The 13725-nt window shown below is 35.0% G+C and overlaps 1 protein-coding gene across 3 annotated transcripts in view; it reads left to right on the forward strand.

Moving 5' to 3' along the window:
• The window catches only part of LEKR1 (leucine, glutamate and lysine rich 1), a 241648-nt gene that overhangs the window by 80276 nt on the left and 147647 nt on the right, over window positions 1-13725 (forward strand). For all 3 annotated transcript variants that reach the window (XM_021069706.1, XM_021069708.1, XM_021069707.1), the window contains one exon: window positions 8915-9034. In XM_021069706.1, coding sequence (XP_020925365.1) covers window positions 8915-9034 — 120 coding nt within the window. The remainder of the gene's footprint in view (window positions 1-8914; window positions 9035-13725) is intronic.

Raw genomic sequence — 13725 nt, forward strand, 5'->3', positions numbered from 1 at the left:
ACAGCACTGACAATGCTGGATCCTTAGTCCACTGAGCCACTAAAGAACTCCAAATCTCTCAAATTTTAAATTGGTCCTCATTAAAACAAAACAAAACAAAACAAAACAAAAAGCCCAACTCACTCTGCAAGTCAAATAAAACATTTTCAGGAACTAGTTTGTGGCTTCTAAATTAGGCAAATGCAAGAGTGTGCCCAGAACCCAGGCCATTCTTCCTACCAGCTCAGTTCTAGATTCTGTCACCGATGAACTCTTTACAGTGAAACAAGTGTAATGATGTTCCTAGCCAACTCCATAACTGAGATGTCTTGTGTGAACCTCATAAGTATCTGCTTAAAATTAATTTGAGGTCATAGTACCACTATTTGATGATCTAAAAAAGTTACATTTCCTACTAGCAATGCCATTAAAAAACTTTCAGTTTAAGGTAGGACTTGAGTTGGAAAATATTTAGTAAAATACTGATGGCAGAAAAATTGGCCAAAAGCAAAGTAGATTTCCTAACTGCAAGAATATTTTGACTATTATATTTTTATGTGATTCAATAATTTTTAGTTGGAGAGTATTTTACAACTTTATTTCCTCAGAATATGGCAGGCAATAAATTAAATTTTGAGTAAATATTACTTAAAATTTTTTCCTTATTTTTCTCATTCTCTTTGAGTGGTGAAATAAAGAGCATATAATAGCTTGCTGAAAAAATTTGAGAGTCATTTAAAATGTTGCTGCAGTATCAATGAAATTCTTTGAATGACCTTTGATTTGGAAGTAACCACAATAACTCACTTTTTTCCCTTGACTATTAAATATTTTAAGAAGGAAATAGAAGTTTTTCTAACAAATTTTCTTTTCTTTCCTCCATTACGCTTGGCCAAACTCCTCCGTCTTTTCCTCTCCCCTTCCTCCTTTCCAGTTTACTACAGCATTTATGATGCAGTCAGAGAGACTTCTCTAATCAGAAAGTTCATTCTTTCCAGAACACACACAGAGTGGGTGGTTACTTGCCTCTCTCTGCCTCCTCTCATCTGCCTTCCTCCTTTACCGTTTTTATCTCACTGGAATGTGACTGTCTCCTTTTTTATGCTTTTCCACATCTAACAATGAGTTACTCAAGGGCAGGGACTGTTCCTTTATTTCCAATAAATACATGGTATCTGGGGTGGTATCATGCATAGAGTGGGCATGTAATGCATATTTTGAAGTGAATGACTTTCATCTTTCTTTTTTCTCTGTAGAGTAATTTCAGTTTTATCAGAAGATAAAAATAGTGACCTGAAACTGTCACATATTCTCTTTTCCTTTTTTTTTTTTTGAACCAAAGTTACTATTGTTTCAAATCTAAAAATAGGAAGAAAAGGAAACTTTAAATTTTAATGATTCTTTGAGCATCTTATAGTTGTATGTGTTATCTAGAAACTCACATATGGCTCTCTTGAACTTCCTCAAAGAAAAATAGATATATAGACTACTGTTTAAAACAACTAATCTAATGACATTTGGGGGCACATTAATACATGGGTTATATTGTGTTTCTGATATACTTATTTTTTCATTGTTTCAAATGTTAATTTATAAATTATTTGCTGATCTCTTATCTAGTCTTTAACAAAAATTAACTCTGTTATTTTTGCTATACACATTATGGAATATTTGGAAGTTGAAAGAGATTGTCCTTAATATAACTTCTTACGATAACTGATATTAACTTTGTTTTTGGTTTTTTGTTTTGTTTGTTTGTTTGCTTTTTAGGGCCACACTCATGGCATTTGGAAGTTCCCAGGCTTGGGGTCGAATTGGAGCTACAGCTGCCGGCCTACACCACAGCTCGATGGCAACGTGGGATCCTTGATCCACGAGCAAGGCTAGGGATCAAACCCGCATCCTCATGGATACTTGTTAGATTCGGTTCCACTGAGCCACAACAGGAATTCCCTAATATTAATTTTTGGAGTCAGTTTCTTCTTTTAAAATGTGTTCATTATATTATTCCCCCAAAACTTTATTATTAATTTTAGTCTTATTCTAAAAAGTAAAAATGCCATTTTGGGGGGCTTTTTTTGTGATTCAGCAACCTTAAAAAGTTTAAAAATCACTTTAAAAAGTATATTTCAGGAGTTCACTCTGTGATACAACAGTATCAGTGGCATCTCTGTGATGCCAGAATTTGGGCTTGATTCCTGCCCCGGCACAGTGTGTTAAAGGATCTGGCGTTGCCCACAGCTGTGGCGTAAGTCACATCTGTGGCTCGGGTCTGATCCCTGACCCAGGAACTCCATATGCTGTGGGGCAGCCGAAAAAGGGAAAAAAGAAGTCTATTTCAATGAGAAAAGGAGATTTAGAAGCTGAGAATTTCCCAATCAAAATATTATTCTATAAGAATTTTAATAAAACTTTTTAATAATCTTTTATAGATATTTTACTACTACAAGGTAAAAATAATAAATAACTGTAGTTTAACTAAGGGATAAACATATACTTAAATATCACTGAGGATATCCTGAAGTACTGTCTTATAGCAACTAAGACAGTATTGAAATATAAAATTAAAACTACCTTAGCCAAAGGATATATTTTTGTAACTAAGTCAAAACCTTTGTAGGAAGATATAAATGTCATAATAATTTTTTAAATAAAATAGAATCCCACTCAAGAGGAAATTGTATTCACAAGTAATTTTGTCTTAAATATTGCTACTATTCTGTTGTATGTTAGTGACATTTCTAGTCCTATGCATTCTCCTGTTGACATTTTTGAAGTTGCCATAGGTCTTGATAATAGGTAAAGGAGTTTGATTTCTGCCTCTAGGGTTTCACAAAGTGCTTATGATTTTTCTCTGCAAAGTAAGAATTCTTTCTAGTTTTATTGAATCCTAAGTGATTTATCTACCTATACACATGGGATTCCCACCCCATCCTCTATTTTCTAGAAAGGTAATTTAATTTTCTAGATGTGTTTAGGTACTGGTTAGTTCCAAAAGAGTGGTTACAGAAGCCACTTCTTACAGTTGGCAGTCATATGTCAGTGTTTAAAATCCATTTCCCAAGAACTCTATTTTTAGGGCCACACCCGTGGCATATGGAGGTTCCCAGGCTAGGGGTTGAATTGGAGCTGTTGCTGCCGGCCTACACCACAGCCACAGCAATGCCAAATCTGAGCCACATCTGCGAACTACACCACAGTTCACGGCAATGACAGATCCTTAACCCACTGAGCAAAGCCAGAAATCGAACCTGCGACCTCTTGAATGCTGGTCAGATATGTTTCCACTGAGCCACAATGTGAACTCCATTTCCAAAGAACTCTTGAAGTACCATCTTGTTTGATTGATTTCTTTGTTGCAATCCTAATTTTCTTCTTGACAGTTAGATGCCTTTGCCTGACAGATCTTGGTAGGATACAATCCTGAAAATCCCCTACTTTATATTTTTTTAGACCTGTCATTTCAGATTTCTGCAGATCAGTTTGAAGAAAGACTAAAATGAATCCTTAGAACCAGGAGCTTGACAAAAATGAGTTTAGTTTACAGGTAGTAAAATAACCAACAATATGCTCAGCTTTTTTCTTGTGTTTTCTAAAGTGTTTGACTACAGAGTGAAAGGAAGTTAAGGATATTTTAAAGTATTTTTCTTTAGAATATTTTATTAGGAATAATATTAATAGATGATACAAATGAAAATAATTAAAAAGAAACAGTAATACCTTTTCCAAATTTGTTTTACAACTCGGTGATTCTTACTACAATCTATTTAAATAAAATTGGCTAAGAGAAAAACTGGAAAATAGGTAAGGCAAATAAATGTGTTGTTCTCATGGTCGCATTGGCAAGAGGGTTGTGATACAAGTCAACTACCTCCCAGTACAAGACTCTGTCCACTAGAACATGCTGTTAGTCCCACTATTTTCAGGAACACCCTCTGACTAGACAACAGCATGTCCTCATATCAATCAAAATAGTGTCCAAATCCTGTGCAGACTTACAACTTTTTGAGAAAACTGTGTGCTTACACAGTACATAGTACATTGCGCTATTTCATGAATTATTTCATAAAGTTGATATAATATATACTGTTAAAGTGAACATTAGTGCCTTTCAGGCATATCATTTTTAACCATATCAGTTTGATTTGAAAGAAGTGAAGTAGAGTTAGCAAAGCCAGAACAGTGTGAACTAATGTGACCTGACTTCTTGGGGAGTGTTGTCAGAGGGCTTGAGATGCTATTTATGTATAACTTTCATTTTGGGAATGTATCAAATTAAGTGACCTTGGAAAATGTTTTAATGTGTTTTTTAAATTATGAAAAGGAAAATGTTTTGTAAAAATAGGCTTAGAATTCTTTTATGGGTAAATATTAATAGTTAGAGTGGCCTTTTTAAATATTTTTGTTTTTTATACAATGTTTAAAGGTTACACTCCATTTATAGTTATTACAAAATATTGGTTGTATTCTTGTGTTTTGTTGAGGAATTTTAATATAAATTTCATTTAATCTAATAATGTTCTATGTAAGCTTAAATTTCCTTCTTATATTTCTGGATTTTTTTTCTCTTTCATCCTTAAAGATACTTAAACACATGTGATGAGACTGTCTAGGTGTTTTTTTAATTCTAATTTTATTCTATTTTTTATTTATATTTTTATTGAATTATAATACATATGAGAAAAATATGCACATAATACATGTATAATTAAATTAAATTTCACAAAGTAAATTTCCCATGCAGTTAGCACCTGGATCATGAGACTAAACATTTATATTCCCAGAAGCTCCCTTGTACTTCTCTTAGTTTCCACCCATAGGAAACTACTATCTTGACTTATAACACCATAGATTAATTTTGCCTATTTTTGAACTTTAACAAATATAATTATTTTTTAATGAGGTCAAGTGATTTTATTTTTATTATAGTTTAATTACAGTGTTGTGTCAATTTCTACCATACAGCATAATGACCCAGTCATACATTCTTTTTCTCATAATGTCTTCCATCATGTTCTATCCCAAGAGATTGGATATAGGTCATTGTGCTATACAATAGGACCTCTTGCTTATCTATCATGAATGTAATAGTTTGTATCTACAACCCCAAACTCACAGTCCATTCCCACTTCCTTCCCACTCCCCCTTGACAACCCCACAAGTCTGTTTTCTATGTCTGTGATTCCATTTCTGTTTTTTGGTTTGTTTTTTTTTTTTTTTTGGCTTTGTAGCTTTTTGGCTTTTGGGGGCCACACTCATAGCATATGGAGGTCCCCAGGCTAGGGGTTGAATTGGAGCTGTTGCTGCCGGCCTACACCACAGCCACAGCAATGCCAGATCTGAGCCACATCTGCGAGCTACACCACAGCTCATGGCAGTGCTGGATTCTTAACCCATTGAGCAAGGCCAGGGATAAAACCCGCAACCTCATGGTTCCTTGTAGGATTTGTTTCCATTGTACCACGATGAGAATTCCCTATTTCTGTTTTGTAGATAGGTTCATTTATGCCATATTTTCCACATACAAATGATATCATATGGTATTTGTCTTTTTCTTTCTGACTTAGTTATTATGACAGTCTCTAACTTTGCTGCATCCATGTTTCTGCAAATGGCATTATTTTGTTCTTTTTTATGGCTGAGTAGTATTTCATTATATATATGTACCACATCTTAATCCATTCATCTGTCGATGGACATTTAGGTTGTTTCCATGTCTTACTTATTGTAAATAGTACTACAGTGAACATAGGGGTGCATGTATCTTTTTCAATGAAAGTTTTGTCTAGATATATGCCCAGGAGTGGGACTGCTGAATCATATGGCATTCCTATATTAGTTTTCTGAGGAACATCTATACTGTTTTCCTTAGTGGTTGTACCAGTTTACGTTCCCACCAATAGTAAAGGAGGTTTCCTTTTCTTTGTCACTTTTCTTGCTTCTCTTTTATCTCAAAAAGCCTCTCCCCCACTTTCCTCCCTTTGTCATCATTAATGTGTAGCAGCTGGAACAAATATCCTCTAAGTGCCTTGTTCTTAAATATGGATAGACAATAAAGGATCTCCAGACTTTTGAAAGATGCCTCAAATGTGAGAGACAAAAAGTAAACAAAGAAAAAAATGAACCCAAAGGAAACAGAAGTGATACAGTGAGTTGAAGAAAACTTTAAAAATACATTGCAATTGATATCCTCAAAAAATAACAGAAGAAAATGTATTGATGAAACAAGAACAAAGAACAGTAACAGCAGGACCTTTGGAGAGTAAGAAATAATTCTTGGTAATTAAAATATGATAGCAGAAATTTAAAATTTCATGGGCAGGATGGAAGATAATCAAAGTGGAACAAAATGTCAAAAGTAGAAGGATGGTAAAGAAAGGGTAAGGAAATTAGAAGATCTCTCTGGGAGGTCTCACATTCAAAATAATAGAAAGATGTTCCAGAAAGAAAATGGAGAAAATGGAGGGAAAGGAACCTTTCTCCCCAGGGAAAATTCCTGGAACTAAAAAACATCCATTTCCGAAGGAAGTACTCACCAGGTCCCCAGCATAGAGAATGACTAAAAACTAACATGCTGATATATTGTGATTAAATTCAAGAATATAAAGTAAAAAGAGAAGATTTTAAAGCTTCTGAACTGGGATGGGGGCAAGGCTGGGTTCTATTTATCATACAGAGGAGTAGGAATTAGAATGTCATTGGTCTTCTCAGAAGCAGCACTGAAAGTTAGGAAATAGGAGAAAAGAGCCCTGTATTTTTTGATGAATATTTCTTTCCTCTTCTGTGACTCTATATCCAGCCAAACTGTTCAGTCCGAGATAAAGAAACTTTTATATAGTCAGATTCTCAGATTTACCTCTCATGCACAAAAAGGTCCTGGAGAATTCACTCCACTAAAAGGAATAAACGAAGAAGGAGGAAGACTTTAGGACAAGGATACAGGATATCCGACATGAAAAGAAGCTGGAATGTAAGAAAGGGAAGTCCCAGGATGACAGTTGTGTAGTGAAACCAGAACATATCAGTACTGGAGCAGTAGAGTACAGAACTCTTTGAAGACCGCTTCCTGGAAAAGAACTGATATAAAAGAATTATCTCCTGTGTCTGAAGATACTGAAAGATGAGGATTAACCCTCTGTCAGATTTGGATAGGTGCACAGAAAACTAAGAAAGAAGAAAAGGATATGTTTTTTCATCCAGAGATAACAAAAGTTGTACAAGAAAAAATATGTGGGGAGTTCCCATTGTGGTTCAATGGAAATGAATCCGACTAATATCCATGTGGATGTGGGTTCCATCTCTGGCCTCACTCAGTGTGTCAGGGATCTGGCATTGCTATGGCTGTGGTGTAGGCCAGCAGCTGTAGCTCTGATTTGACCCCTAGCCTGGGAACTTCCATATGCAGTAAGTGCAGCCCTAAAAAGACAAAAAAAAAAAAGAAAGAAAGAAAGAAAGAAAAGAAATGTGATCATGGTATAACATGTAGCCCATTGATGAAGAATAATAAAACTGGATAAAAAGATTAATTTAGGAGGATGAGGGGAGAAAGACTGTGTGTATAGATGTATAGTTGTGTAGGTGCATATAGCGAGGGTTAATTCTTACTAGGATTGTGTGAGAGACTGCAGGCTGCCTATCCCAACATTTATTCTTCCTTCCTCCTTAGTAATAGAACCTGAGGTATATCTGGGGGCTGATCTTTCTAGTTAAAAGACTGCTTTTCTCAGATTCACTTGTAGCAAGGTACAGCCATCTCTAGAAGTTCAGAAGTATGGTACTTCCAGAAAATCTCCTTGAAAGGGACAGAGGACCCTTTTGCTGCTGCTGGTCTGGAATGAGAACATAGTGGTCAGAGTTTATGCCATTATCGTGGACCATGAGAATAATGGACACACATTAAAGATGGTAGACCAGTTGGAGTTCCCATCGTGGCTCAGTTATTAACGAATCTGACTAGGAACCATGAAGTTGCTGGTTAGATCCTTGACCTTGCTCAGTGGGTTAGGGATCTGGCGTTGCCCTGAGCTGTGGTGTAGATCACAGACTGGGCTCGGATCCCCTGTTGCTGTGGCTCTCGCGTAGGCCAACAGCTACAGCTCCAATTCGACCCCTAGCCTGGGAACCTCCATATGCCATGGGAACAGCCCTAGAAAAGGCAAAAAGACAAAACAAACAAACAAACAAAAAACCACAAAAAACAAAAAACAAAGATGGTAGACCAGGAAGTTGGAAGGATCCTGGGACCCCAGTGACAATGTAAACTATCATATCAGCATTGGCCTGGCTACCACTGTGTTTGTTTTATGTGAAATAATCTACTTTTGCATATTTAATCCATCGTAATCAGGTCTCAGTTATGTGCAGCAGAAAGATCTTACCTGATTTGTAATTCACTACATAATATCTAAAGTGAAATTTGAGAAATAACAGTATAAGCATGTTTAATAATAAAGAGGTACATACTAGAAGGAAAAAAGTTGAAAGTAGCTGTTTTTGGAATTGAAAATTAGAATAAAGGCAAATGATTACTATTTTTTCTTATAACTCTTTTAGTAATATTTGACATTTTAAGTTAAAAACATGTATTACTTTGATAAAAGTTAAATTGATATTTGTTTAATTACATTTTAATTAATATTTCAAGTAAAAATACATGTTCATTGCAAAAATTCAAGCAATACAGAAGATACAGAGTAAGTTATGCTTCCCTTCAATATTTGCTGCCTTTTCCCTGCCTATCAGTTCCACCCTCCTCCCCATGGATAATGACTCTTTGGTATGTGTCTCTCTATACTTTTTCTGTGTGTTTATTTAGCACATAAAAAAAAGGTATAGTTTTCTTTTATTTACTTTTATTAAAAGTGTATTTAAATTTTAAAGTACTTGTGAGGGGATATTTAGGCTTGTAATGACTGTTATTTGTTTATATTTTTAGAATTCGAGATGCAAGCATGCAGTTAAAAAGTCAACAAAATGAATTTCAGAGAGTGCAGAAAGAATTAAGTCATTTGCAACAGGAGTTAAAAATTAAACAGAGACAATCACAAATCTTCAGGTAAGATTTTTTTTTTTTTTTTTTTTTTGTCTTTTTAGGGCCAAACCAGCAGCATATGGAGATTCCCAGGCTAGAGGTCGAATTGGAGCTACAGCCAACGGCCTATGCCACAGTTACAGCCATGTCTGTGACATACATCACAGCTCACAGCAACACTGGATCCTCAGCCCACTGAGCAAGGCCAGGAATCCAACGTATCCTCATGGATACTAGTCGGATTCATTAACCACTGAGCCATGAGGGAACTCCAACATTATCTTTAAAGAATTTAAAATTATAGTATCGAAATGATACACTCATATATTAACTTTGTGAACATTCAAACACATTTTGGTAATATGGTTTATATAATTTAATATTATAGTGTTGAAAAAAATTTTTTTAAAAACTATTATCTCAACTGAATAGTTTTGTAAGTAAAATTTAAATCAGTCAAACACTTTGTTCTTATTTTGCAGTGATATTTAGAATGAAAGCTTAGTAATGAAGTCATTTCCCTCTTAATCAGTATTTCTTGGTGTATTCGATCTCCTCACTTATAGTCCAGTGACATGAAAAGAATAGAATGGAGAAACAAACATTCTAACTGGATAATAATAGACCTCCTAACTTTAGAAATTTCCAACATAAATGGTTTAATTATGCTTTTATTTATCTTTGGAGGGTTTGTAATACCTAAAGGTAAAAATCTTCTAATGAAAATAAAAGATATTTAAAATTTTTTTTTTATTTTTTGGGCTACCTTGTGGCATATGGAGCTCCCAGGCCAGGGATTAGATCTGAGCCACAGCCATGAACTAAGCTGCAGCTGGGCCAGGGATCAAACTTATGCCCCAGAGCTCCCGAGATACTGCCAATCATGTTGCACCACAGCAGGAGCTCCTAGGAGATATTTTTTAAAAATGGAATATATTGAGAATATTAATGATTAAATTTCAAATTAAGTAACTCTTAGAGAAGAGAATTAAGGAATTCCCATTGTCTCCCAGGAATAACAAACCTGACTAGTACCCATGAGGATGTAGGTTGGATACCTAGTCTCCCTGAGTGGGTTAAGAATCTGGCATTGTCATGAGCTGTGGTGTAGGTCACAGACGTGACTTGGATCTGGTGTTGCTGTGGCTGTGGTGTAGACTGGCATCTTGCAGCTCCAATTCAGTCCCTAGCCTAGGAACTTCCATGTGCTGTGGGTGCGGCCCTAAAAAGGAAAAAGAAAAAAAGGGAATTTAAATTAAATAAACACTACAAATAGTCAGGTCCATGGTGACTAAAAAAAAAATATGCCAGGATAATATTTTGAATGTTAGGTTCTAATTTTTTTCCAATCTCATAGTTATGATTAGGAATATTGTTGTTAAAAAATTATCTGAGCTAGTAATTTTTATACAATATTAGTGATGACCTGTTGGCCATCTACCTTTCATTATTACCTTGCATATAACTGATGCTTAGTAAATAATCTTTGAATGAATGAATGAGTCTACTCACAAAACAGATGACAGTTTTTGTCATCAGAAATCTTCTCTGCCTTTTCCTAGAAATCTAGTTTTGAGCCAGCAGAATACTACCCAGTTGACCCCAACTCTCCATTTTAATCAGGACCATTAGTATTCAATCTTAGCTCTAACAGTGGCTTTGGCCTGGGTCTGTTAAAGAAGTCCGATTTGTTTTATCCACAGATGCCATTATGGATGGCAGGATTGGCGAAATTTTAAAGGTTATGCTACGACTAATTTAGATAATTAAGGCTGCCTTCAAGATCTTATGGACTGATACAGTCAGTCTTTATTATTCACATTTTACATGTAGTATTTTATTTTACTTTTTTGTCTTTTGTCTTTTTAGGGTCGCTCCCATGGCATATGGAGGTTGCTAGGCTATGGGTCAGATTGGAGCCACCAGCCTAAGCCAGAGCCACAGCAACATGGGATCTGAGCCGTGTCTGCAATCTACACCACAGCTCACAGCAATGCCAGATCCTTAACCCACCAAGCGAGGCCAGGGATCAAACCTGCAACCTCATGGTTCCTAGTCGGTTTCGTTTCCGCTGCACCACGATGGGAACTCCCATTATTCACATTTTACATGTAGTATTTTAAATTCTTGAAGAAACTTAGATAAACATGTTTAAATGTTATTTTACTCAAAGTTCTAATTTTATTATCATTTTACTTTTACTGTTTTTTTTTTTCCAAATGTTTTCAGTAGATCTGTGATTTTTGTTTATTTTTAGCTAAAAGATCACAAATTGGGAATTTGGGATATGATTTGTATAAAAAAGTAGCACTTTAAAAATTGTGGAAGAATTTAACTAGATACTTAGTATAAATAAAAGTTTGTGGTAGATGAATAAAAATAATTGCTAGTTTTATTCATGCTTTCACTAGTAGGTACATTGCATAGGAGAAAGCAGTCTAGTGAAAATAAAATCAACCCCAAAGTTGTAGGGTTTAGTGATTTTGTTGCATTACTGAAAGCTGATTTTAAATTAGTTTACTTATTAAAAATATCCACTAGAACATAAAACTTTAGTATTCTGTGGATAAAGAAAAGGCGCTTGTAATCTTCTCTCTTAAAGTGGTAAAGAAGCTTGAGCTTTAGCTACTCAGATGTAATCATCTTTATTTATCAAGCCCAAAAGAGATCAATGAACTATGTCTTTGAATCACACTGCTCTTTTTAACTTATCTCTCATTTGTTTAATTGCAATTGGGCTTAATCACCTAGCCTCCAGCAAAGTGTTCTACGAGCTTTGTGTTTTTCCTGACATTATTTTCAACCTGTCTTTTGTAAGGGAAGGATGAGGAGTAACTGTGTATGTCTCAGTTGGCTCAGCACATCTGCTGCGCAGAATAAAGTGTCTTTTGAGAATGGAAATTAACTTTTGAAAACCTGTAAAACAGATACCAAAAAGCAGTATGGAATATAGGTATACTTCACTTTAGGTAAAGTTGTATGTAAATCCAATATTCCAAATCAATGCATATTTGAAATATTTGGGTCATGCTTACTTTTACAGGATTCCTATTTTGAATCTTTCATAAATTGTTTGAAGTATACTTATCTTCTAATTTTTCTTGTTTTTAAATCCAGACTCTGTAATCTCTGAAATTTTCAATGCCAACTCCCCAAACCTCTCAGTTTCACATCAACTCTACAGCCACATTAAGGCTTCTAGTGCGTTTTCTGATTTTCCCAACCATTTCCTGGTTTTACTTTGTTTTCTAGCCTCGATCCCATAGTTAATAACTTCATCTCTCTCTCTCTCTCTTTTCTTTTTAGGGCCGCACCTGCAGCATATGGAAGTTCCTGGGCTGGGGTCAAATTAGAGCTGTAGCAGCTGCCAGCCTACACCACAGCCACAGCAGCTCGGGATCCAAGTCACGTCTGTGAGCTACACCACAGCTCTTGGCAATGCTGGATCCTTAACCCACTGAGCAGGGTCAGGGATTGAACCCATATCCTCATGGATACTATTCGGGTTCGTTCCTGCTGAGCCACAGTGGTAACTCCCAATAACCTCATATCTTTTAAAAACAGTTTTATTGACATATAAGTTACATACTACAAATTCCATTAATTTTTTAAAATAAATTTTATTGGCATATAGGTGACTTAAGGTGTTCACAAAGTGAATCAGCCATACATGTATGTGTGTATATATATTTTGGTATTTTTTTTTTGGTATTTTTTGGTATATATATGTACATTCTATTTCAGATTATTGGGCAATATAATGATTTTCAGTAAACCTACTGAGTTATGCAACCTTTACCGCATCCAGTTTTAGAACATTTGGGTCATCCTCAGAAGATCCTTATGCCATTTGCAATAAAATCTCTATCTTCTCCACCAATCCTAGGCAACCACTAATCTTCTTTATGTTTCTATAGATTTGTATTTTTCTGACAATTCAGATATATGGAATCATACAATATGTGGTCTTTTATATCTGGCTTCTTAAACTGATATTTTTGAGTTTCGTCCATGCTGTTATCATGCATCAGTACTTTGTTCCTTTTTATTGCCAAATTGTATTCCGTTGTATGACTATACTACATTTTATTTATGCATTTGCCAATTAATGGACATTTGGATTGCTTCCACTTATTGGCACTTGTGAATAATGCTGATGTAATCATTCACATACAAGTCTTTGTGTAGATGTATGTTTTATTTCTTTTGGTTTATACCTAACTGTAGAATTACTGAGTTATATGGTAAATTGATATTTAGCTTTTAAGAAACTATCAAACTATTTTCCAAAGTGGCTATACCATTTTACATTCTTACCAAGAATGAGGCTTCTAGTTTTTTACCATGTTCTTGCCAACATTTCTTACTATCTTTTCTATTGTAGCCATCCTAGAGGTTGGGAAATTGTACCTTGTGCTTTGATTTATTTTTCCCAGATGACTAATGATGTTGAGCATCTTTTCATGTGCTTGTTAAAATATTTTACCTATTTTTCATTGTTTTGTTTTCTTGTTATCATATTATAAGAGTTTTTTGTATGGGTACAAGTCCTTTATTTGAAATATGATTTTCAAATATTTTCTCCCAGTCTGTGGCATGTCTTTTCATTTTCTTAATGGTATCTTTTGAAGAGCAAAAGTTATTATTTTTAGTGAAATACAATTTGTTCAATGTTTTCTTTTATGGATTGTGCTTTTGATACGTACCTAAGAATT

Source organism: Sus scrofa, chromosome 13 (assembly GCF_000003025.6).
Source record: "Sus scrofa isolate TJ Tabasco breed Duroc chromosome 13, Sscrofa11.1, whole genome shotgun sequence".
NCBI lineage: Eukaryota > Metazoa > Chordata > Mammalia > Artiodactyla > Suidae > Sus > Sus scrofa.